The 26,323-nt window shown below is 37.8% G+C and overlaps 2 protein-coding genes across 2 annotated transcripts in view; one reads left to right on the top strand and one right to left on the bottom strand.

Annotated features, from left to right (window-relative positions):
- Positions 1 to 26,323, top strand: part of LOC111502093 (neuroligin-1) — a 476,486-nt gene that overhangs the window by 253,434 nt on the left and 196,729 nt on the right. Inside the window, exon 2 of the mRNA XM_074169241.1 lies at positions 25,076 to 25,443. The gene's annotated coding sequence lies outside the window, so the exon portion shown is untranslated. The remainder of the gene's footprint in view (positions 1 to 25,075; positions 25,444 to 26,323) is intronic.
- LOC111506194 (uncharacterized) lies at positions 6,226 to 11,068 on the bottom strand. The gene is made up of 3 exons (XM_023161199.2): positions 10,942 to 11,068; positions 9,964 to 10,008; positions 6,226 to 7,149 (listed from the first exon to the last, which is right to left on the bottom strand). The coding sequence occupies exons 1-3, from the start codon at positions 10,943 to 10,945 to the stop codon at positions 6,944 to 6,946; spliced, it is 255 nt and encodes an 84-aa protein (XP_023016967.2). The 5' UTR covers positions 10,946 to 11,068; the 3' UTR covers positions 6,226 to 6,943.

Here is a 26,323-nt window from a genome sequence, read left to right as displayed (position 1 = left end):
ATTCGAAAACTAAAATGTTATTCTCCAAACCTTTCGCTTTTGAGAGGAATCGGACGATGGGAAAACCGTTCTTACAAGAAAAACAAAAACGTTCATGAAATTGTTTCAGCTACTCTCAATAAAATGTTTTCTGTGTATTCAGTGGTACAGTTAGTATCGATGTTTTTTTGAATAACTGCCTAAATTCTCTTAGAAGTCCAGGAATGATTCAAAATTTCCATTTGATGAATTCTTTAGATTTCAAGTAGATACTATGGAAAAATCAATATAATATTTCTCATAGTTTGGAGTTAATTCTCACATTTATTGCTCGAAATTTTTTTTGAATCATGTGAATTCAGTTCATCCACACACGGTTTTATTACTTCTCAGGTTTTTCTTTCATTCACCTTATATTATTGATGTTTTTGATGCCTTTGTAATGAATGATGATAATATCATCCGAGGTTAACAATTGAAACCAATGTTTTTGCATTACCCATTGCATTCATTCCATTGATAATCTTTTCAATTATTTCATCGATATTTCACCGTATATGAACTTTTATTCATACTTCTTTCTTCCGTCTCGAATTGCAACCGTTGAAGGTGAAGTGAAGCATCTAACTTATAGATTACGATAATTTATAATGAAATTTGGAACAATCATGAAATACAAATCAATTCAAAGAACTAAGATTATAAAAAAAAAGAAGAAAAAAAAATTCACATCAAAGGTGCTGGTTCGTTCCCTCCTGTTCATAAAAGAGGACATATGCCTCATTGCTCACAAGTGATTTTGGCGAAATTGGGAACACGTGTGAACCGTTGTATTCATGCCACATGCCACTATATGGGTGTCTGCAATATGCTGTATAATGTCCGTTGTAAGTAGTCCCACTGTGATTTGAAAGTGCATATAGATTATAATGACAAGGAGCCACATTGGCTGCTGCATAACTGCTCATATCTAATCCATCTGAAGAAAAGTCAATGAAAACATTCAATTCGCCTCTGAACCTTTCCGTCGGAGAGAATCTTTTCAAATGAATTACTGAAATACGGTGAAACTTATAGATTGATAATGACTTTGTACATTTTCTCCTTTGCTTGCACCTCGAACACATTGGTTTTTCATCTCCATCCAGAGTTTCCTCTCTTGTGAAAGAATCCAAGCAATGTGACAAACTCACTTGGCCAGATCTTTGTGGTATGGGAAGGGACAAATCCCAGAAAGGATCAAAGGTTACTGATGAGTGTCCACAGTGTGTGCACTTCATAGTGGATTTTAATTGACCAACGAAATTGTCTGCAATATTGGAGTTGTTCATATTCAAATATCTCTGCCAGGACTCTTGTGCTTTTCTGTTATCGCTCAATTTTTCGTCAATCTCAGTTAAGATCGGTTCAGGTTTCTCAGTGATTTTGTTGATTTCCTCATGTAAACCTTCTAAAAGATATCGAAGGAATTCGTGGACGTCTTGATGGGCAGAACCCATGATTGCGATGAATATATTGGCAGTTGCTGGAGACTGATATATTCAGGAATTATTTCTCCAGGAGTTCGAGAGAAAATCTATTCAAAAAATGTTTTTTTCCTTAACCAGCTGTTGGCCTCCTATGGGAGACAACCCTCAGAAGTCGAAATTTGTGCGAGCTGAAGAATAACGAGGTCTTACCTTGTAATCTGCGAGTCCTAGCACGGTAGGTAGGAGGAAATAATTTGGAAGAAGCCTACATTTCACTCCAATTTAGATTATATCACTATAGATATTAATAGTTCCCTAATACGATTCTTGTCAAATAACTCTTGAGAATACTTACTTGAAGTACCTGAAACAAAAACAATTGATTAGTTTCAAACAGTATTACCCATGGACTTATATGAGTATGACTTTGGCAAACAGTGGATAATGATGAATGTTATCAAATTCTTTCTGAATATCAGTATATACAGGACGTTTTTTATCAGCTGACCCCACTATTGCTATTTCGGAAACGAATATCACTGACTATTTTTGAAATATTGGCCTGACATTGACATTGTCGAATTTTGTTTTTGGACTCCATTTTGAAGGATATAAAAAAGGCGAAGGAACTTTCAATATTGTTACATATTTGTTTTTTCTTATATGAACCAGTTTGCAAAGCGAATACCTGCACAGCTGAATTCGTTATAACAGTTGCTACAAAAATCGGTGAAGAAAAGAGAAGTCCTCTTTGAAAAAGTTGATGATGAAGTCCAATGGACGAAACGTTGCATTTCAAATTGGTTCATATCATATTATGACAAACATAAAAAATCATTTCTTCCTTCATATCATTCGAGATGGTGGAAGTAGAGTTGAAATATGAAATTCGACAATTCGGGTTTTTGACGTATATTCCAAAAGCAACCAATGACGTTCCTGATCTGAAAAAAAATTGATCTAGTTTTCCATAATGAACAACTCTTTGTTCAATTCAATCGACTTTGTAGATTCCACCGTTTTTGAAATATCATTCGAAACGAAGACGGTAGAGCCAAAATATTCCACTTTTTGGTGAAAATTTCAAAAACAACGAATGACATTCTTGATCTGGGAAGGAATTATTTCAGTTCTCCAAAACTTTTGTCTGATTCAACTGACATCATAGGTCTCACCGTTTTCGACATAACAATATCATTCGAAATGGGGGTCGTAGAGCCAAAATATGAAACTCCACAATTACAATTTTTGGCGAATATTTCAGAAACAACCAGTGACACTCTTCATCAGAAAAGAGGTTCTCTCTCTGGTATCTGTAGAGTGGGGAGGGTAAGTGTAGCTCACATGATTCTTTACACCTTTGCTTCGGTAGTCTGGTCCACGATGGCATGTTTAGCAAAGGCTTTTGGGGGTTTTCAGTTCCCCTCACCTTCCTTATTTTTGCCACTGACCCCGTTCATAAGGCCACATTGGCTTGCCGGACAGGTCCTCCAGTTCCCTGGCCGTTTCCCCACCTGGGGACGAGCCCGATAGGTAGGCCAACCCAGGGACAGAAAAGAGATTACACCAGTTTTCGAAAAGGAAACGTTCGTTCAACAACAATCGACATTGCAGCTCTCTGATATTGCAATATCATCAAAAATTTCAAATTCTCTCGTATAATTCAAAAACAACCAGTGACAATCTCAATCAGGAAAGAGGTTAAGTTAGTTCTCCAAAGTAGGAAACTATTGTCAAAGCCAAAATATGGAGACCCACAATTCCAGTTTTTGGAGAATATTTCAAAAACAATCAATGACATTCTCGATCTGGATCAAAATGGGAAACTGTTGTCCAAAACAACCAATATTTCAGGTCTCACTGTTGTCGAAATGGCAACAGTGGGATAAGTTGAAAAAACGACCAGTACAATACCTTTCTGTCCACGATGGCAAAGATCTCCAGATTTTTTAAGTTATGCATGCCTAATTGATTCCAGTTGACACTTTTGGCCATGAAGCTCTATTGGTAAGGTGAAATAGTCTAATCGTGAAATTAAAGATGTAAAAATTGTTTTATAACATGGATAACGAGCACATTCATCTAATTGTATCCATGATAATAATCAAAAAAAATTCATAAACACTCTTTACTTCTACGAGTAGACGCGTTTCGCAAACCCTCTGAAGAGATGAATTTCTACCAAGGAAGCTACGGTTTGAGCGAACCGGGTCTGTTCAACTATTATCATGGATAGAGTTCATTATCATCGAATAACAGGCCAATCCATTCATAATCTGTCTAATTAAAGTACCCGTTACTTACTGCAAGTAACGTTGCTGAAATCGCCGCAGAAAAATTCGAACATGTCAAAATATTGATCAGGCGGACATTCCACATGTACTTTATCTCCATGTTCACATTCATAATACCAGTGGCAGTCGTGGTAATCAACAATGTAGACGGTTGGACCAGTATAATCTGGGGGAGGACATTCTGGTTCTGGTGTTGGTGTTGTTGGAGGAGTTGGTGGCGTCGGAGGTTTCGTTGGAGAAGTTGGAGGAGTTGGAGGCGTTGAAGGTTTCGTTGGAGGAGTTGGAGGCGTTGAAGGTACCGTTGGAGGAGTTGGAGGCGTAGAAGGCCTCGTTGGAGGAGTTGGAGACGTTGGCCTTGCAGTAGGTTTTGTTGGAGGCGTAGGTTCCGGAGAAGCTGTTGAATCACAAGCAGATATTGGAGCAATTATGAATAGAAATAATAATAACATAAATGAGGTTTTGTATTTCCAAAGAGAGAAATGGAAAAGTCGTTTTTTCGAAATAAAGATTGTTTCAGTTACTCTCAATGAAGTTTTTCACTGTGTTCAATGGTACAATTTACAACGAAGTTTTTTGTAGTTACTGATTCAATTCATAACTCGAACGACTACTGCAGATATCATCTATGAAATTCTTTGAACCTCTTTTCTCTCGAAAGACTCAAAATTATTGAAACTTCTCATTTGATCATTTTTTTAGATTTTGAGTTGTACTATAAAAAAAGTCATTGAAATATTTCTCATAAATTCGACAGTTCATGAATTATTCTCATATTTAGTACTCGAATATTTTTTGAAATAGTGTGGAATTCAGTTCATCCACAAGCAAGATTTCCAATTCATTCACCTCTTATTATCGATGTTTGTCATAATTTGTTTTATTGTCTTTGTAGGAAATAATAATATTTTTGATTGGAGTTAAAAATTTGAATCACTGCCTTTGGGATTACGCTGTAACCTGTGAAATATAATCTATTCCAGGACATTTCAATTACTTGATTTTATACCTAGTGGTTTGATTATTGTCTTATCTGTTTGATAGCATAGTCAAACCTGCAGAAACTCAATAATCAAAAATTTTAATTTGAAATATTCTCCATTACACCAGAGAATTCGTAAATAATAGTTTCAGCTTTGTCTCTTTTCTTAGTCGTTTCTTAATCTTTTCCATTATTTAATTGATATTGTATCATATACGAACTTTCAATTTTTGACTGCCAATATTTTCTCTTGATAAATTATGAACCATTTAGTTTTTCCCGTTTCGAATCACAACCATTGAAATCAAAATATACCATCTAGTTTATTGTTCACGATGAATGTGTTGGCCGAAACTGGAGGGTAATATATTCAGGAATTATTGCTTCAGGCGTTTCAGAAAGGAATCTAACCAGAAAATGTTTTTTCGTTAACCAGTTGTCGGTCTCCTATGGAAGACAACCCTCAGAAGTCGAAACTTGTGAAGAATAACGAGGTCTTACCTTTCAACTTGCGATTGCCAGCATGGTAGGTAGGATAAAATAATTTGGAAGTAACCTACGTTCCACTCCCTTTCAGATTATATTACTAAAGATATTGATACTTGTCTAATGACTATCGATAATACTTACTTGAAGTACCTGAAACAAAAACAATCAATTAGATTTATATTGTATTACTCGCAGTCTTATATAACTATCACTTTGACTAGCAGTGGATGATGATGAGATTTATCAAATTCTTTATGAATGTCAGTTTATACAGGACTTTTTTTTTCAGCTGAGGCCACTATTGTTATCTAGGAAACGAGAAAACCTACAAGATCAAAAATATCAGTGGCTATTTTTGAAATATTCCTGAACTGAAATTGTCAAATTTCATTTTTCAACTCTTCTGCCTCCATTTCGAATAATATAGAAAAGGCAAAGGAAGTATCGATACTGTCTCATGAGCTGCAAAGATTGTGATGAGAAATATGTTGGTCAAACCAAACGGACTATATTAGCTCGCTACAAAGAACATGTTTCGCATGTTCGGTTTTATAGACCGGAGAATTCTAGTGTCGCTCAATATGCCATTGAAAACGATCATAGAATAAGTGGGGAATGTTCAAAATTATTGAGACCGTTACATGACAACAGGTTTCTGGATACTTTCGAAAGCTTAGAAATCGAAAAATGCCGAATGAGTTCTATGAATAGCGACAAACGTCCTGTTTCGAACAACCCCTTGTTTGGTCTTTTAGCAATAATTCTAAAAAAACAGATAATTATCAAATTAAACTAGGGGATAGTCATTCACATAGAAGACTACATAACAAATCAGAGGTATTGAAAACAGGTAGTTTAGCATAGGACCAATAACAGACAGTAGTTAGGTAATATCAACCGGTGTAGTTGGGCCACTAGCATATATAAACACTAACAATTGAGGCCTAATAATTTCCTGAGGACGCTAACTCAGCGAAATCGTAATTTTTGTTCTGGTATTGCCTGCCAACCTGTATTGTATAACAGAGCTGAATTTTTCATCATAGTGGCTATAAAAATCGATGAAAAAAACTAGAAGACTTCATTGAGAACATAAAGTCGAGGTAATCTACTAAACGGAACATCGCATTGCAAATTGATTCATATTAGAATATAAAAAATGCAAAACAATATTGAAAGTTCCTCTGCCATTTTCCATATCATTCGAAATGGACGCGGTAGAGCCAAAATATGGGATTCGACAATTTTAGTTTGACGAATATTTTAACCGCTGATTCTCGATCTAAAAGGAAAATATTCTAGTTCACCAAAATAGGAAACTTTTGTCCGATTCAACTGACATTGTAGGTCTTACCGTTTCAGAGATAACAATAGTGGGAGCAGTTAGAAAAACGTCCTGTATAATACCTACGTTAGGTAAGGTTAGGTCCAAAGTGAGTGGGTCTAACCCGCAACCCGCAAGGGTTTATTGTGACTCTGTCTCTGTCTGTCTCTGCAAAAGACATTGACCTGTAAGAAGGCCTGCCAATGACAGGTATAATACCTAACTGTACACGATTGTTGAGACCTTCAGAATACTTTTAAGTTAGTTATGCATGCCTCATTAGCTGACCTTCTGGTGGCTATGAAGCTATGTTGGTTAATTGAAATAGTTCGTGAAGTTATAGGTGTAAAATTTTTTTATAAGCATGGCTAGCGAGCGTATCTATGTATCTATCTAAGTACAAAACCTGTCACTCACTGCAAGTTACGTTACTGAGATCACCGCAGAAAAATTCGAACATGTCGAAATACTGATCAGGTGGACATTCGAAATGTTTTTTATCTCCTTCCACACATTCGTAGTACCAGTGGCAGTCGTGATAATCGACAATAAAAACGGTTGGACCATCATAAGGTGGGGGAGGACATTCTGGTTCTGGTGTCTGTGCAGTGGCTCCTGAAATAGTCAATTGTTATTTACACTTCACATGGTAATAATACCCACAAAACTTTCTAGTTTTCTAGGTGGACTGAAAAGTTCGTAAGTTAACACACAGATGGTGCTACTTGTAATGAGTATATATGGTTTCACGCGTACAAATTTCACAGCTGCCGGACTGTTAGGTTGGGGGATAATATATTTCAGGTGAAGCAACTTTTGTTAATTGGAAAAACAGGATTAGAAGAAATTTTGTGTGTTGATAAAGCATTGCTTTTTAACGAAATAAATGTAGTGTTTCAGCCAACGCTAGACTTGTTGAACATTATTTGGACTTTGCACTAGGAAATTTCCACTATCGAAAACTGGTTTGCTGATGTTGAATGAGGTGAACCGAGGACCGAAGACGATGCACACCGTAGACGACGTAGACGAGGAAAACAAAAAACAAGGCCACAAAATAATTTTGAATGACTGCAAAGTGGCGTTGATCGACATATCTGAGGCTCTGTAGATATCAAAGAAACGTGTTGGACATATCGTGCATGAATATTCGGGTATGTGGAAGCTGTTCAGAAGAATTGATGATCCTGAGCATAAAAACGATCGTCATCTGAGTGGACTGTACGTGGTCAATCAACTGCAAAGACGCAACAGCCGGCTAGCAAGTTCATAGTTTCAGTTTTTGGGATGCGCGGGGTGAAACATTCATCTACTAACTTGAAAAGGGAAATAAAATCGACAGCGATTATTATATTGTGTTATTGGAGTGTTTGAAGAACGAAGTCGCGAAAAAACCGCTATATTCGAAGAAAAATAAAGTGCTGACATCATGACAAGGCATCGTGTCCCAAATCAATGTAAACGGTGGCGAAATTGCATCAACTGGGCTTAGAATTGCTCCCGCATCCACCGTATTCTCCAGATCTGGCTCCTCAGACCTCAAAAGAATGCTCACCAGAAAAAATCAGGTTCTATGAAAAGGTAATCATTGGTACTAATGTCTATTTTGAAACTGAAGGCAAATCTTACCTTATAAATGGTATCGACATATTTTATGACCGCTCTAATCATTGTATCTCCCTCGAAGACAACTATATTGAGAAGTAAAATCAAAATTTTTCAATTTTCTTTCTTTGTTGGCTTACGAACTTTTCAATCCAACTGTTTCACCTTTCAACGAAATTACGATAAGAGTCAAATCATTATTATTTTAAGTTCAGCGAAATTTGAAATTGAATTATCAGGAGGCTATTTAAAAATCCGAAATAATTCGAAAAAACTAAGTATTGCCTATTGACTGACCTTCACTTCATTATTCCATCATGAAAAATGAAACAAGATCAATTTCATACTTTTGTTGTTATTTTTCCCTTCAATTCATCGTTGACAGATTTTCTATGCAACATTTCATTTCAGGTAACCATTGCTAACTTCATTTTCTTGGACAAAAAATAGTACACTCTGTACTGAGTGTCATTTCCATTGCAAAAACTGAGATATAGTGTAATATCTAGCAGAAAAAAACTAGGTATATTTGTAATTTCTAGCTTCGGAAATAGATAAATTTCTTTTGATTCATAATTTCAAACAACGGCCCTGTGTCTCATACAATGTGACAACTTGACCAGACCGTGAGAGTGTTTATGTAAAAATGTATCTGCGTGTTTTTGGACAGACGCAGAGTCATATAGCTGGAGCGGCCAAGAGGTAGACATGAGGAAATCAATTTTCAAACCTTGAAATCTATAGATTTCAAGTAGACCAGAATAGGTATTTGCTGTTGTCCTCCGTCGCGTATAGTGACGGCTACTAAGAACGGCAGGATAATTAGCAACCATCTCACTAAAACGGAGCCGTGATTCGTTAATTAAAAATTTGGCAAATCTATATCCACTGGGGGAAAAAAAACCCCTCGCGAATCAAGGTTCAAGAAACTAGTGACGTGATTTTTTCCTGCTTTTTGGAAGCTAGTCGCGCGGGAAATTTTTGGGAAGTTAGTCTTCCTGGACTTCGAGAAATTTTGCGAACTTGCAGCTGGAAGCGTGCTCTCGACGGTCGAGAGGTATATTATTCGGTTTTGGAAGTCAGTTTTCCTTATATTTGAAGAGTTAAGATATTTGAAACCGAACGGTTAACCCGTTTTTCCATAGAATATTTCATTAGTAATATGTCGCAAGGGGGAATCGTGAAGAGTGAAAAATTCAAGAGAGAATCGAGCAGCGTAGGGCTTAAATTGAATAAGATAATGACTCAGTGGGCCAAAACCGTGTATAAACGAGTTGTTATTGAGGTGGAGTTTTTGATACGATATTTTTGGATAACCTACAGGGACAAGCTCGCGAAAGACAGCGGTGAGTTAAATGTACATGTGTACCAACCCTTTGATGAATTTTGAGAAGGAGTTATTGAAGTCAGTATACAGAGTGGGCCTAATAATTGAGTCACAGTTATTTAGCGGTCAAAAATTATCGGCCAAGCTAGAGTATTACGTCACTTTTGTATATGATGGTAATTTAGGGCGAATGCACTCGATTTGAGTTTTATTCGAGATTTGGTTGTTTCAAACCTCTTTCGAAATTGCCTCAGTAATAAAAATTTGTTGTGGAGAATCCGCATCTGGTGACAGCAGCTGCCAAATTTAATTCAAATAAAACAAACACGGCAATAGCCAGAGGGTTACCAAGGGTTGATAGACAGGTAATTACGTATCATATCACTGGTGACCCAGCTATAAACCCATCGATTTTACAATACAAAACAATATGACTAAAAGGATTTTCATTAAATTTCGACTATTTAAGTAAAAGGTACTGAAATTATAGTACTCACCTGAACTGAAAGCAATAAAAATTGTAATAGCAGCAAAAATAGGTTCTGTGGAAAAAAATCAAAGTTAAAATGATAAAATCTGATGAATTGTTTCCTATAATTTGTTGACAACAAAACATGGTATATATCATTTCGAGAAAAAACACTGTATACTTTCTTGAAATATTTGGAGTCAATATATAAACACATTTTTGATTCTGACAGCAGGAATCAACAACCAACAACATATGCAGGAATTACATCTGCGAAGAATCCTGCTCTGACTATTGTTGGATATAATCCAGTGCCCTTCGTGGTATTAGCCAGAGGAGTAGTTGTTTTCTGGTAGGTGTCAGTCCATTAACCTACAGTGTAGGTGAGTTGAGACTGGCCTGGACAAATTTCACTTTCAGATAATTTGATTTACATACAGTCAGCTAAGTATTCCCCCTACTATATGTGAAAAAAAAAACAATTTGATAACCATCACAAAAGTAGAATATATATAATGGAGCACACGAATATGACAAGTTGTATCATTCCGTGTTCTGATCCTCACAAAAATGCTGGCTTATAAAGGCTGATTATTTCAGCGGCTCATATAGGAGATTGGCGATGGATTTCCAGAGACGAAACGTCGACTGAAACATCTGTTATCGGCGTCTCAAATAGCTTGAGAATCAGCAATGTGGAAGTGCTCTCTGTACCTCAATTCTTCTTGAATACATAAGAAGAAAATTTAAAGGTAATTAGCGAATTTCGGATTTTCTCGAATATCTCAGGAATTGTTTGTAATTTTCTAAATTTTGAAACGTCTTGCAGCCGAGGTTGTATCCACCGAGGTCAAATGCTGACTCTCCTTATCTTGGAGTGTGTATAGACCAAAGACCAAAAAGGATTGTTGCGCAGCAGATTATTCATCAAAAAACATGCGTATAAAGTATAATCAATGATAAAAAAGTCAAACCCCTATCAATTTCTCAATAGTATATTACTTACTCATAATTGTGCTGTGAGACCCGTTCACGATTTTTCTCAGACCTCGAATATGAGACCAACTACATTAAATGATATTTTATATGAAGATCATTGAAAAAATCACCTTTATCTTCGGTTCTCATATCCCGGTCCAATATTAGTTTAAATTCATTTTATCAGAAAAACAATTATCAGTGAATCATCAATCAATCTAAGCCAGAAAATTTCAAGATAACAATTATTTCATTTTTATCTTTATACGTCGCGGTTACATTTGATTTGACAAAAAAAAACACTGATAACAATAGAATTGTTCTATTGAGGACTATTTGCAGTCTTATATAACTGATAATCTACAGGCATTTCAGTGGAACATTCGAAAGATGAATAGCTGGACACTTGTTTTTACTTTAATCTTGGAGTTGGGAAAGAAGGAATTGTTCGTAGTTGATCTGAAAATATAATTCAGCGGTGCAAAACTTTTTCATGTAAAATTTTGAACAACGGGCCTTGAAGCAAGCGTGAAATCATATTGTTTGCCTGGGTTTGTGATAAAGCAAGGTGGTGAAGAAACAATTTTCTATCAAATCTGAACTTTCAAGACCCATAGATCCAGTTGACAATGGAACAAGAAAGCAAAGGGACTTTAGTCTTCTTAGATGTTCTTGTGAAAATACGTGAAAATGGTACATTGGTCACAAATCATACAGGAAAACAAAGCACATAGACAGGTACCTGAAGAGGAACTCTAACCACCAGCCAAACAAACGAGAGGGGTAATTAAGACATTGGTTGAGAGAGCACGACGTATTTTCGAACCTGATAGTCTTCCTGAGGAAGTCAACCACCTGAAAAGGGGATTTGAGCAGGTCATAAAACCCCGGAAAGGAAATTTCAAAGTAAGCCCAAGGATAAGTCTTTCTGTCCTATGGTAAAAATGTTGCTGACCAGATTGGAAATATCTTGGGAAAACACGACGTGAAAACAACATTTAGGCCTACAAAAACTGTTTCTGCTAAGGAGCCAAGGAAACTTCTAGCAACACCCAGGGTAATCAAAATTATCTAGAGGAGTTTCAATTTTGGTTTTTATAGATCAGCAAATTATCACTGACACTGCTGAACCATATATTTTATGTCTTCTTTCTCGTTGTTGTGTATGATTTCAGTGAAGTTTGTTTGAAGTATATTTCACCTGGATCAATAAATTGTTGTTGTTGTTGTTATTCTACTCAAAGAAGCAGAAAGCCCGTTTGGAGTATATGGAACTAGATAAAAAGTACATACGCAAGTAGCATTGCTCAAGAACAGAAATAAACTGAGCAATCAATAAAAAAGTTTGACAGATTCGATTCCGTGAAAGTAGTCACAATGTACTTGCTCTCGGGCCTATCACATACAAGGCGCTAATCTTATTGCATTAACCGCTTTTTCAGTCAGTACAAACTTTCAAAAGAAAGCCATTGAAATTTCATGATATATAAGTTTGTGAGTTATTGTGCTGAGAGTGACACTACTTTTGTTACTTTTGAAGTAATGGATCAAAACCAATTTCATGTTTCAATTTTACATTATTTTTTTGTGGTAAAACATATCGTTCAAGCAAAGCAATGGCTTGAGAAGTGTTATAGGGACTCTGTTCTATCAGAAACAAAAATTGAACGTTGGGTTGCTGACTTTAAACGTGGTCGTAGAGACACTGATGATGCAGTAGACGTCCAAATGAGGCAGTAACACCAAAACACATAAAAAAGACCCCAAAATCGTGGACGCTAGATTTTCATATAGGAATTTCAAAACTATCATAAAATACAGAGTATTTCATTTGAAAGTTTGAGCACATCAGTTATTCAACGCCACTTTCCCTCAATGATATAGTCATTTCATATGTAAAGGAAATAATAAAAAACTCACCTGGAACGCGTACTTGTGAAAAGTTCTACACAAAGACAGACTGTCCCTATGGACATATCGAAGGATTTGTGGTGAAATTTGGGGGTTATGTCCCAAACAAATCCATTGGATTTATGTGATGATCGTCAGACCAATAATCATTTATGGTGCCATTGCCTGGTGGCCGAAGTGCTACACCGTCAGCGGCCATGGAGATTCTTCCAGATCTACCTCCTGCCCAAATTTTTCTGAAGAAAGACGCTAGATGGTCTGTATACAGTGTGTAATAACGAAAACTTGACAAAGCCGTTTTCGAATATAAAAAGTGAGATTTTTAAAAATGCTCGAACAAGTCGATTTCTGATTGAAGGGGGACACCTTTCAGACTAATCAGGTTTTTTGTAGTACCCCCCTCGGAGGGGTGCGTACTACCCTTATATAAATAGGGAAAGTAGGTCAAGAGGCACCTTGTTTCAAAGGTATTTCAAATACCTTTACAACTCTGTTAAGGAAACATTTTTGTAATGATTTTTTTTCGAGATAATTTGAAGGTAAAATCGCTATATTAATAATAAATTAGACAGACCACTCGGTAACTTGTATGCCTATATAAACAAATATTCGAGCAGTTCTTCTTATCAGTTTTTTGTTAAATAAAATCCCTATTTTAAAATCAATTCTCACTCCTCTTCTTCCAGTTTTCATTAGTACATCTTTCGATTGTTTTGTTTAAACGGGTCGTGTATTGTTATTTGTTTCAAAATGCCTTACACTACTGCTGAAAGGGTTTCAGTTGTCGCTTTATTTTTTGGCAACGACCAAAATGCTAATAGAACTTCAATTTTATTTAACGAGCAAAACCCTGGTAAACATCTAAGCAGAAATCACGTTTTGGATTTGGTCACAAAATTCAGGGAGACAGGTTCGGATTTAAATAATAAAAGAAATGTTCAGAGGAGGGTAGTGAATGACGATAATGCGATTGGAGTGATTGGTCAAATCATCGCCAATCCCATGTTAAGTACCGGAGGTTTATCAGCAATGGCCGGAATAAGCCATATGAGCGCATGGAAAATCCTTAAAAACCACAAATTCCATCCTTACAAAATTAAACTTGTTCATGAACTCAATGAGGATGATTTTGACCGAAGACAGGAGTTTTGTGAGGGCATGAGTGAGAGGTTAATGCAAAATCCTGAGCTGCTTCATAACATCTGTTTTTCGGACGAAAGTTCATTTTATTTAAATGGTTGCGTGAACCATCACAATTGCTGTTATTGATCGGATGGAAACTCAAGACAATACGCAGAAATACATACCCAACATCCCCAAAAGTTGAATGTCTGGGTCGGAATATAGAGCAATCATATTATAGGTCCATTTTTCATTGATGGAATTTCAACCGGTGATTCTTATTTACAACTTCTTGAAGAGGCAATACAACCTCGTATAGTTGAAATAATTGAACGAGATCCAAGATGTCAAAATGAATTCATCCATTTTCAACAAGACGGTGCACCATCCCATTATGCCCAGCAGGTTCGAAATTTTTTGAATAATCATTTTGAAGGACAAGGGATTGGCAGAAGAGGTCCAATTGAATGGCCAGCACGATCACCAGACTCAACACCACTGGACTACTTTTGGTGGGGATATTCAAAGTCTTAAGTTCATGCTACACAGCCAGCCAATTTGGATGAATTACGTCGTAGAATTATTGATGAATGCCGAGCTCCTGAGATGTTGAATAATGTAAGAGCAAAATTCGAACAAAATCTTTATTGTTGCATGTAGCAAAATGGCGCACATTTTGAACATTTACTCTAAATTTCCTATGTGAATTACCCTATGTTACTTTCTTTGTGTGTTCTTTAAAAACAATTATTGGGAAGAATTAACCTCAAAACAGTTTTTTAAACTTCTCTGTGTCATCAGCATTCAAGGAAATCAGCTGGTTGTATTCGTTGTGTAGGTGAGTTTTTAGTAGGATTCACTTTTTTATCAGAATCATAAAATATCCACGTCAAAAGGCAACCTTCATGAGGAGGTGCCACTCAAATTACCTAAAATGTAAGGGTGGTAATCAACCGCATCCCCCGAAAAAATCTCCTCGCAATAAACAAATAATTCTTACTTTTTTACGAAATCAAATGGACACGTATTAGCAGGTTGTCATGAAAAACAAAATTTTTTTTCATGAAAGTTCTGAACGTAAATTGTACCTTAAAAACAATTTGATTTATTTAAAAAAGAGTTGAACTCAATAAAAATTCCTTAAAACCTTCAAATTATCTCGAAAAATAATAGTTACAAAAATTTTTCTTTTAACAGAGATGTATAGGTATTCGAAAGACCTTCAAAACAATGTGCCACTCGACCTACTTTCCCTATCTGAATAAGGGTCGTCGGACGCACCCCTCTGAGGGGGTGCGTACTACAAAAAATCTGATTAGTCTGAAATATGTCCCCCTTCAATTAAAAATCGACGTGTCTCAGCTTTTTTTTTAAATCTAACTTTTTATATTCAAAAACGGCTCTGTTAAATTTTCGTTGCTACACACTGTATAGACCTGTGCACGTTGTCGATTGCACAAATCAATTTGATGCGGAGAACAACAGACTGTTGGTCGACACTGGAAGTCTCAGCATTCTGGAAATGACCTCTGACTTTATGCCTCCTACTGTCAACTATGAATTGCCTTACTGTTCCCGAGTAGAGAGGACTGGATTCTCCGGGAGAAGGATATTTCATGAGCAGATTGTTGTTGGTTCACAGATGGATCAAGAACACCTTCTGGTGGTTCTGGTGCAGGTGTTTTGAGTCGTGGACCCAGGACATTGATATCAACCTGCGACTGTATTTCAATTTCGAATTTACGCTATTGAATGATGTCCGCAGAGATTGGAAAAATCCAACCTCATACACAAATGAGTAAGAATATTCTCGGACAGTCAAGCGGCGTTGAAAGCTCTTGGCTCCTAGCGAGCAACGTCTAAATTGATAGCAAACTGCCAAAAACGACTCTCCTCGATAGGAAGACTTAACAGATTGTCTCTGGTCTGGATTCCTGGCCATACTGGCCTGAAAGGCAATGCATCTGCGAACTCTCCTGCAAAGGAGGGTGCTGCAAGCGGCTTCATTGGACCAGAACCTGTCATTGACATCGTTTTGGGCTTTGCCAAATAAACACTGAACACCTGGATGGCAAGAAGATTTATGGACTTCTGGCAGAATTTTCCAGCAATGGCTCACTCCAAGGCGTTCATTCACCCTCCGAAGATTGATTCCAAACAGTTGTTGGACTACAGTAGGGATGAACCACGATGTCTAACAGGCCTTCTTACAGGTCACTGTCATTTGAATCATCATATGCAGAGACTTGGACTGTCGGAAGACAATAATAGCTCATTTCTAGTTTTTTGAGCAACCAAATGTATATCCCGAGAACTTTTCATTTCTGATATAGGGCGAATTCCATAATAATTTTCAGGACATGTTTCAACCATCGCACGTTGAAAGGTAAGACCTCGTAAACTCTCAGCTGGCACAAATTTCAACTGAGAGTTTCCGTTTGTAGGGGGCGACAGTTATTCACGAAATAAACAGATTTCAACAGGGAGTTAACAGATTATTTTCCAGAATACGGCTAACCGGCGTTCATCGTGCTGTACCCTGTATATTATGTCAACTAACGTGTTCATTGTAATTTTTTCTCTTCCAACACATTCTATCAATCTTTATTCAACTGTTTTTTGAAATTTCTACGTTTCTACGTTCCAATAGATGGAATTTATCAGACAGATATTCCCCTGTTCAACTTCAAGCGTCTCCAATAGCCAACATTATATCTCAATTCAACTCCAATCTAAGTAGAAAGCAAGTCTGTTTCCAGGAGAAAATTACCAAAACTGTAAACTGCTGTAAAAGGTCGCTACCTTGTGAATTTACGGTTATTGCTGTTAGGAGGAAATCTACAAACTTTAAATGTAGAATGTATGGCAAGTTTTGTGTTTCACTTGGAGAAGTGGTTCTGCGTTGCAGGAAACCATCTCCTGCGGGCTGATTTACGGCAATTTGAAGCTATGAGACGGCGTGCGAATTCGAATTCAGGAAAAGAATTCAACGTTGGAGGGGAAATACCACATACAATATTCACTGATTGACTCTGGAAGTTTTGTTTGGATGATAACTTGCACTTTGTACATCGAAGAGAGGATAGCTATATAAATAAAGGTCGAAGTCCTAATTCAGGTATAATTCACTAATGACTACTTTTTGACAGTTGTTCATTATGAAATATTTTCATTCGAAAGTTTTTGATTATACAAAAATGATTTTCCACAGTTGAACAGCAGACATCCAACATTTAAAAATAGGTTGAGTTTCTTACAGTTTTGATATCAGATTGGAAATGTTTCATATTTCGTATACTGGTATTGAAGTGTTGAATTATTCGTAGCAGACCTCATGTTGTTTTGTATTCATTAGTCTCTCAACTGTCAAAAAGTTATTTTTGAGGCGAGATAGGTTTATGAGAAAAAATCGTGATGATATGAATGAAATAAGTGCTCCATTTCGTAATGCTATCCATATTGGTACTCAAGAGGTAATTAAACAAGTGTCTTATTTCGAAACATCGGATGTTCGCCATTAAGGATGACAGGAATTCATCTAAGTGACCTCTTGGCTGCGGTCACTTTCTTTTCCAGAGATGCTTTCTTATCTTTCGGAGATGCAATCTTCTTGCCGGGTTCAGCTTTTTCACCAGCTTCGAGTTTTTTTGACCTTCGCACCAGCCGTAACCGAAAGTTTTGCCGAACCAGATGATATTAATACCGCTGCACCTTTTCCTTCAGGGTGTACTGATGATCCACTGTACATTTAAAATACTTCTCGAGAATGGTGCCACTTTTTCTGTGACAGCCTTATAATTCGCTTGTAAAGAGGAACCTTTCCGTTTCTTCAATCCTTTAATGGTGTTATTAACCATTTCCGACGTCGGTGGATGAGGAGGTTCACTTACAGGAGCTTACTACGCATAGTTACTTGGCAAGTTGGAGGCAGAACTTGCGAAAAAATTATCATATTTGCAGAAAAAATCCTATTCCACCAAGAAAACGCATCGTCTTACATCTCAGAGGTTTCCATGGCGAAAATCCACGAATTACGGTTTGAGCTGGGCTACCTATCGAGCGTCTCCCCAGGTGTCGGATAGTGGCAGAAATAAGTAGGGTGAGGAGAACTAAAACTCTCCAAAAGCCTTCGCAAAACATGCCACCATGGACTAGCCTACCCATGCTGAGGTGTGAAGAATCATGCCGACAGCTGAATGGCCGCAGTTACGATCCTCTTGGGGAACCGGGCAAAACCTCATTGTAATCAGCCTACCTCTGGTAATTCGGGACTTTGCCAGAGATAACCAACACTTCCCTTGCGTACTCACCTCAATCTAAGGCGGTGGCTGGGGAGGAACAGAAATGTCCACCCCAATCTACAGCTTGAAATGAGGCTGGACCCAGTGGATCACCTCGTGATGTAATACAAAGGCCAAGGCGTAAGCGCATTTACGGCGCCGAGGCCAAAAAGAGTGCATCCTTCTTCTCCTCCACTCCACCTCCAACAGCAAGGACACTTTCTGCGGCGGGCGTCAAGAGCTCCGTCTTGAATATAGGCAAGGAACCGGCTGCTCCCGCAGGAAAGCTTCCTCAATTGTGCACCTCAATGGAGGGAACCCCAAGAACGGCAGCGCAACGACAGTAATGTCGCTGCACCTTCCAAAACCTTCGCTGAGGCCACCGTGAGACAACCCAAGGTTGCCAAAGAAAGTGTGTGCTCGGTGAGTCTTGGCCTACACCTGTCAATAAACAGGAGATGTCTCCTAGTGACCTGTCCACCTTCCTGGAAAGGACAGGATGTACGATGACTCCTCTGGAGAATGTACAATGGGTCACATGTGACCTGAGTGCTATGGGTCTACCCTCTCTCCTCTACAGATATAGATATAGAGAGATACGGTTTGAACTGCGACTTATTTTTGATCCAGCATGTAAAAATTGCGCTCGTCGGGAAGAGATTCACGTCAAATGAAGAGGCAATCACTTTTGTGATTGCAGAGAAAAACGACGGGTAACAGATATGGAAACATCGCTGGGAAAAATGTGAAGAGTTGATTAATAAAAAAAATTTAAAAAATCTCTCGTATTGTTGTTATTCCACATAATTGAGTATCTGTGTTACTTCACATAATTTTTTAACGGTTGAAAATAATTTTATAGAAGACAGAGTATCATGAAATCGTGGTTTGTGTGTCACGAAATTACTTTCGAATTTTCAGGAACATCTAAAACCAACAAAAATAAGAATTTAGTTCATTTTTCTCTTACTCAAATATCATTAATTGTAAATATTGTTATATCCTGCAACTTTGTCAAAATATATTAACATGCAAATCCCAAAAAAGTAAAAAGTGTAGGTTGAATCGATTATTTCAACTGTTACGTCAACTGTCTCATTGTAGTTGAAATGACAGTTTCAGGTAAAGATTTGATATCAGCAGAGAAGCTTAAATAAAATCAGTGATGTTATCTTGGCCACATCTGTTCTGCAATGTCAAGAAGCAATACTCCAAAAACTTGCTGGTGATGATTATTCCATTGATTTCAGCAAGGTTCTGCTTGCTGGGTGAATAAAGTCAAGCATTCACAAGTTACTATAGCAAAAGAACTAATTATTTTCCAGTAGAGATTCGCCATATCCTCCAGTATGAAATGAGTGTCTGAAATCTCAATTCAGAAGCTAATTTCCTCAGTACGTAATCATCAGATTCATCTGAGACTTTTGGTGCATGATGCATAATCTGAACCCGTAAGACTTCCTCTTGTGGGTTTGTTTTGACTCGTGAATGTATGCAAATGAGCCACAAACTGCATCAGTTCTCAACGCTAACATAACCAATGCCAGACATCAAATTCAGCCTAATTAATGCGTCATCGTCATGAAAAACCGGGCGTTCCGGATGCTCCCCACCCAGAAAAGCCATGGCAAGCATTTCAACGATATTTGATTCCAATCCCACACATAATGGCAACAAGGAACGGATGAAAAATTTCGATGATATTCCACACAGATCCTGTGTAAAACGAAAGTTTCGTATATACAGTTGAGCCTCTATGAAATCAGTCGAGTACCAGGCAGCACTGCTGTTTGGTCAGATCTTTCTGTTAGAAGTGGTTGTTTTCCTGTGAGCATTTCCCAGATATTTCGATTATCCTTTTTGGAGTCTGGTTTTTTTGACAAATGCATCTCTCCTCGACATAGTCATCATACTGAGTTGATGTTTGAAACAGATGAAATCTTTTTATAATGCATGTACTACGTTGGAGAAAAGAACACACCACCGTTATTTTGCAATAACTCATGAATTTACTATTGAAAACTTCATCGGAACGCAGTGACGGAAATGTTCCCCAAACTTTGGAAGACCCGATGAAATCATTCATATGCTCAATACAATAAAATTAAATGAACTCAACTTCTCTTATGAGTTGCTTTCATCGGGACGGAGTTTGTAGTTCTTTGTTGGAAATATCGTCGAGGTTTTGGAGTTTTCGCATTCATAAAAGCTACTTAAAAAGACCTGCAGCTTAGTTAACTTCGGGTTGAGAATAACATGCCTGTTTTCAACTAGAAGTTTATAATTAAGTTTTGTATCTCTAGTTCCGTACAGGGCAATTCTTAATAGTCCTATTATTTTCTGAGTTCGAACTATGTACTTTGAAATGAATGAGGACTTGGAACTGGGGAGAGCTTTGAAGAAGAAAGGCAATAAGCATTCGGATTACAGGTGATACAGATCAGTGCATTTGAGTTCCTGATGGCTCAGCAAGGAGAGTGACTTTCCAATGTGAAAAGAAGCCGTTTCAAGTAATGACTAGTTTGGGTTGATTCACTGATGCATAGATATATGTTCAGTCTGTTGTTCAATGTCAATGCAGTCTGTTAATATATTGGTATATGGAATTTTTCCTCCTGGCTTAGAGCTTCGTTCACGTGATGGAGTTGGAAAAATGTATTTAGTTTTCATCATAATCATCTTGCATCTCTCCCAGCCGTTATCACTTCTTCATCGTTTCCAAATCTTTGGAAATTGACCCATTTCTTCAAATTCTGGAACAAAAAACAACAAACTTCACCAACTTACTTTTGGTCTGTAATATTGGATTTGTAAGCTGGTGCAGTATCTTGATGAAACAACACTTTTTTCTCATCCAAATGCGACATTTTTGTTTGATTTCTTCACTCAAATGTTGCAAGAGGTTCGCATAATTCTCGCCGTTGATAGTTTCACTTTTTTACATAATCAATGAAAATTATCCTGCGATACCATGGGTGTGGGTGTGGTGATAGAGTGTGGGTGTGGATTGATGGAACTATGTTTCATCCATGGTTATGAAACGACGCAAGAATTCTGCGTTGTTGCTGTGCCTAGGGCCAGTACGTAGGGCCTTGTTTGAACTCTGCTCCCCAATATTTTGCTATTGTTGACGAAGGAGGAGACTTACCCAGAATAGAATCTAGTTAAGCTTTGAATAAAAGTATTGTGCCACATAACGATGACTAATTTTCTCTATTTTCACAAATTCTCCGAAAACGTTCGCTATTGAAACATATGCCCCATAGATTGTGTACATTCTAATACAGTAATATTTTTTTAACAACTACCGCGATCTCTAGGTCAGGTCGGGTACTTAGAGGACCACCCTAGTAGTTAACACTCTTTCTCTTAGATGATGGCTTCATACACGCAGTCAAATTCTTTTGAATTTGGACACACTTCTGTTCTGATATAAGACCAATTAATTGCAATTGAAAAAGATATAGATATGTGAATCACCAATGAAGATAAATCGAAATTAAAAATATTTTTTTCATGAAATACATTCTTCCTGATTTCTGTAAAAGCTATTTTTGTTTTTATGCCTATAGAAATATAAATGTAGAAGTTTGTGAGGATTGATGTATGTATGTATGTATGTATGTTTGTAGCTCTTTCACGCCTGAACAACTGAACGGATTCAGATGAAACTCACAATTGTCGTTACGAGTATTCAATTTGGACGAATTGTTCGAAAGTTATCACGATAAGATTTACTTGGCGCAACGCAGTAAGCCATTACGCGTCCGTCGCGTCTATTATAAGACAACATGTAGCGATGCGCGGGGGTAGGGGGGCGGTTTAAGCGATGAAGCGTCATCGCCGAGAACGTGACCCGAACGCGAGTAGACGCATGAGACAGTAACTGTGTTTCTGAAGTAAAAATATAAATAACTAGCTGTTGCTCTCTCTTATATTCACGTACAGCTGGAGCTACTGAACCTTGAATTTTGAAATATGCAGATAGGTTCTTTGTATAGCGTAAATGAGCATCAAGAAACGGAATTAGAAAGTTCATAGATTGTATTGAATTTCGTTAGTTTTTAAGTTGGAAACCTGAAGTTTTGGGTTGTCACGACACTTGATTTGATAAACCAAATGTTACACGGGCAAAGCCACGGGCAACAACTAGTGAAATAGTGAAGAATAGAATATTAACGAACGTTTCAACGATCTCTTTCGATGTAAACCTCTTAGATAAATCACCGTATAATACTAAAACAATCATCGAAAAAGTCTAACAAACGACTGAAACGATTTGTTCTCCCCCATTTTTCCAGTCACAGACTTCTTTCAATAATGAACGGTTTTTTTCTGACTCTTATCCCGAGAAATCCCCAATCAATAGGCATAAGCTTCCTCTAGAGCCATCGAAACGGTCGTTTGTTATTTTCATGTGTTTTTTAGATCTTATTTCACATTCAGTCGCTTTCAAAGAGGGCTTGATTGCTTTGAAACTGATGGAATAGACTTCCACTTTTTTGAATTTTCATGGGATCAGAGCCTTCCTGTAATGAGTTACGACATATCCCGTGAGATTTTCGTTTGATTCCTCTCGTGTTTGTCAGTTGATGACAAATTTGGGTAGTTTTCTGCCATGCAGTGAATATTTAAGGAATTATGTTATGTTTCCAGAATGTAATTAAAAAGTTAATGCAAATTTCAAAATTATGAAACAACACAATTTAATTGGCCCTCCGGGGCGACTTGATGGATTCCAGTGGCGCATTTGCTTTTTCAGGTGCAGGAAAATCAGACAAAACCTACAGCATCACATCATCTGAAGGTCTTGATCTGGCAATGTTCTCTCTTTCATAGAATTGAATGTAGGGTGTCTCCAGAGGCTCCAATAAATTTAGTATTTAGTGACACGACTATCGTCAAACTCAAACAATGAGTGCATGAAGATCATAATAGTGGTATGCTAGATTTAAGTGTTCATCTATTTCGAAACTTCGTGAGAATTTTGTGCTTCCGTCAGAGGTTGAGTCGTGTTTGAAGATCATCAGTGTTATTATTATATTGACTTGTGCCTCATCTATACTTGTGTCTTCAGTTAGTTTGGAGCATATTTGGCGATATAGTTATCACCTATCGAAAGTTCTGTTTCCAGATGATCCATAAGTTTTGCACGGACTGGTTATGTCATATTAGGAAAAGCTAGTTGGAGTTTCAGAAAGTCAAATACATTTTTGCTACCTCTTGAACATGTACTACGAATTAAACTAGTGAGGATTTTTCCAGCAAAAAATCTACAAACACAAGACGAGATAGACGGTACGGAATTATTCAATCCAGAGCGGTCAGGAGTATTGAGTCTGTTAGTTTCCTGCTCACGAAGAGTATTCAACGAGAACCACAAGAATTCGAACAATCCTCTTATTGTCCTAACGAGTATCTAGTGGACTTCACAGACTCCAGGACAACTGTCTTCACTACTGATTCGTAAGGAAGAACATGTTCCACAGAATCTGCATCAGAACCACTTCTCAAGCTGCAATCAATTCTTTCAAGTAATGAAGGGTTTCGTAGAGGGATCAATTTGGTTCTTGCTTCATGAAGCTCTTCCACTGAAAGAGAACCAGAACCACGAAGACTGCAACTCATATTTGTGAGCAAGAATGACCTCAGTCCATTGACCGCACTGAAAAAGAAGAAGGTGGATCAATCACTTACGAATCAACCTTGATAGGAGACTGATGAATATAGACATATATCGAATTGTTTTGAAATACTTTAGTTCCGAACAGAAATAAGGGCAATGCAGGATCTCATCAAAATTATATGAAGGAGAAATAGTTCCAAGGACCGAAGCAGCATTACCACGTTGAATAGCAATACTTAGTATTTCTATCAAAAAAGAGGTAGAACGGTGATCTTTCGTTGCTTGGTCCATTCCCTTTCCAAGTTCATGAACGAATAGTAGAGACTTCGGGCCATAAACACCAAAAGTTTCAACCGCTACTGGATGGAACAGATAGTTGTTACCAAGATTGTGATATTTTTTTGTTTCATTTTTCGCCAGACAATGCTGCAGTTCCAGCATACTTCAAACTTTCGGCTTGATGGGAATCCGCGACCGTGTCAACGCAAGTGAAGTTCCATACCACAGGTTGACCGTATTTCCATGGTATGATAGACATACCATCTGGTCGTTTACCATCATTTCGACTGGTACCTAAGGATTCCAGAATTGCAGGAACATCCGCTGACACCATAGCCCGTTTCAATATGTCGTTCGTTATATATAACCTATATTATAATGAAATTACCAAAGGTTATTTATATTGGTGTTACGCCAGAACTGCAGTACTCTTTCTGGCGCAAGTTCGACTAATCAAATTGGCGAATTCAGGAGATGAAGTATACAAATTCCGAACTCTGAAACAGGTCATGTTTCTATCTGAAATTGTTGGAAATCATTTCTCTCCAGCTCATAAAGACGTCAACTTGGTTTGTGAAAAGCGCGTCGAGTTTTGCAGTTCTGGTGTTTGAAAAAACTGCTATTCTCTACAGCCTTTTTGATGATACAACAGAGCAAAGTAATTTCTTTGCTTCTTGATAAAATTTGGATCCAATGGCGTATATAGTTCCAAGGAGATGAACGATTTCGTTCGGAAGGACGCTAAAAATGAATTTTTAATCGTATGAATACTTGAAAGAATAAGTTGATGATACAAAAAAATGTGTTTCAAATTATCTACCGAATATATGTATCAAGTGACTGAATCGTTTTCATGTATTTCCTTCTCTACGGGGTTAGAGCAAAGTTATTCTACCAGTTGCAAACTTCTCTGGATGAGATTAAACCGGAATGTTTTGTTTCAGATCTCCACCACATCCGAACTTCCAAGAACTCCTCCTCAGGCCATGCCAGCGATTAAACTCCGAATCTCCCGACTTCTCGAAGATGCATCTCCAAAGTTATATCGGAAAAACGAGCGCAACACCTTAATCTAGAGGAATAAACCATACGGAATCCCGCGCCGCAGTCATAGGGGGCCCAAAAACATGGAAAATACGGCCCCTCGGGGGCCCGGCAACTTTACAACTCCAACTTCGAAGGTGTGCCCCGAAGAACAGATGTCAGTGGGTGCATACTAAACGAAACCGGGGATTTTATTGGACCCTAAAAGTTCCTGGCAGCCGTTTCAGTTTGCCGATGGTGGTTGTTTATTAGGAGAGCGTGATACAAAGTAAGTTGGCGGTGGATTTGTCCGTTGTTTTTACGAGCGGGGTGTCGACATATTTTCGTCGGAGTCTTTTCCAGGATTTTCCGTTCATTCAAAGTTTGGCACTCATACGAATGGATCTTAGCACTGAATTTGGACAGAGTGTATCTTTGGTTTCCCAAAAGCATAGTCGAACCAGGGCTAATAATAGTAATAATAGAATTAGTGATTCATTGATGCAACAAACACTACAGTATATAGCATAAGTCATAAAAGAGGGTACAACATATTTAGAATCGCAGAATTCCTCTAACTAAAATAAATGAATGAAATTTGATACATGAGTCAAAACAAAACAGAAACACTTGACACAATCGCATAGCTAAAGCTGCGTCTATTTCAGAAACTTATATCACATACAAACACATCTGTATCTTTGTATCTGTAGAGTAGGGAGAGTGAGTGTATGCACACAGTACTTAGGCCACATGTGACATCCTCCCGATGAGTTGTCCTCCTAGGTCATCGTCCATCCTGTCCTCTCCAGGAAGGTTTACAGGTCTCTGGGAGACATATCCTTCATACCAGCAGGTGTTGGCCAAGACTCGCCGAACATACACTCTCTTATTGACGATAACTCCGGGCACTCGCATAGGACATGCCTGACATTCTCATCTTCCTGCTCGCACATCCTGCATAGAGGTGTGACCACTATCCCCATATTGTGGAGGTGTTTCCTGAGTTGACAGTTGCCAGTCAGGAATTCTACTGTTGAGCGTAGATTTTTCCTGGTCATCGCCAGATAGTTCTTCGGCGCCAGCTTCTCAGGGTCGCCCAGGGTGATCCTGGTAAGATTGCATCCTTTTATTTCACCCCATCCCTTTAGGGATTGGGCATTGATGTG

This window comes from Leptinotarsa decemlineata, unplaced genomic scaffold (genome assembly GCF_025532065.1).
Source record: "Leptinotarsa decemlineata unplaced genomic scaffold, Ldec_3_MD MMD2_P_RNA_scaffold_5, whole genome shotgun sequence".
Classification (NCBI taxonomy): domain Eukaryota; kingdom Metazoa; phylum Arthropoda; class Insecta; order Coleoptera; family Chrysomelidae; genus Leptinotarsa; species Leptinotarsa decemlineata.
The sequence above is the reverse complement of the archived record's forward strand: the minus strand, read 5'-3'. Positions and strand labels throughout refer to the sequence as shown.

Bases quoted from the DNA above. Each gene is read 5' to 3' on its own strand.
- LOC111506194 (XM_023161199.2), bottom strand. The intron at 7,150-9,963 runs GTGAGTACTATA...TGACTATTTCAG, and splicing joins TTTTATTGCTTTCAGTTCAG to GAGCCACTGCACAGACACCA.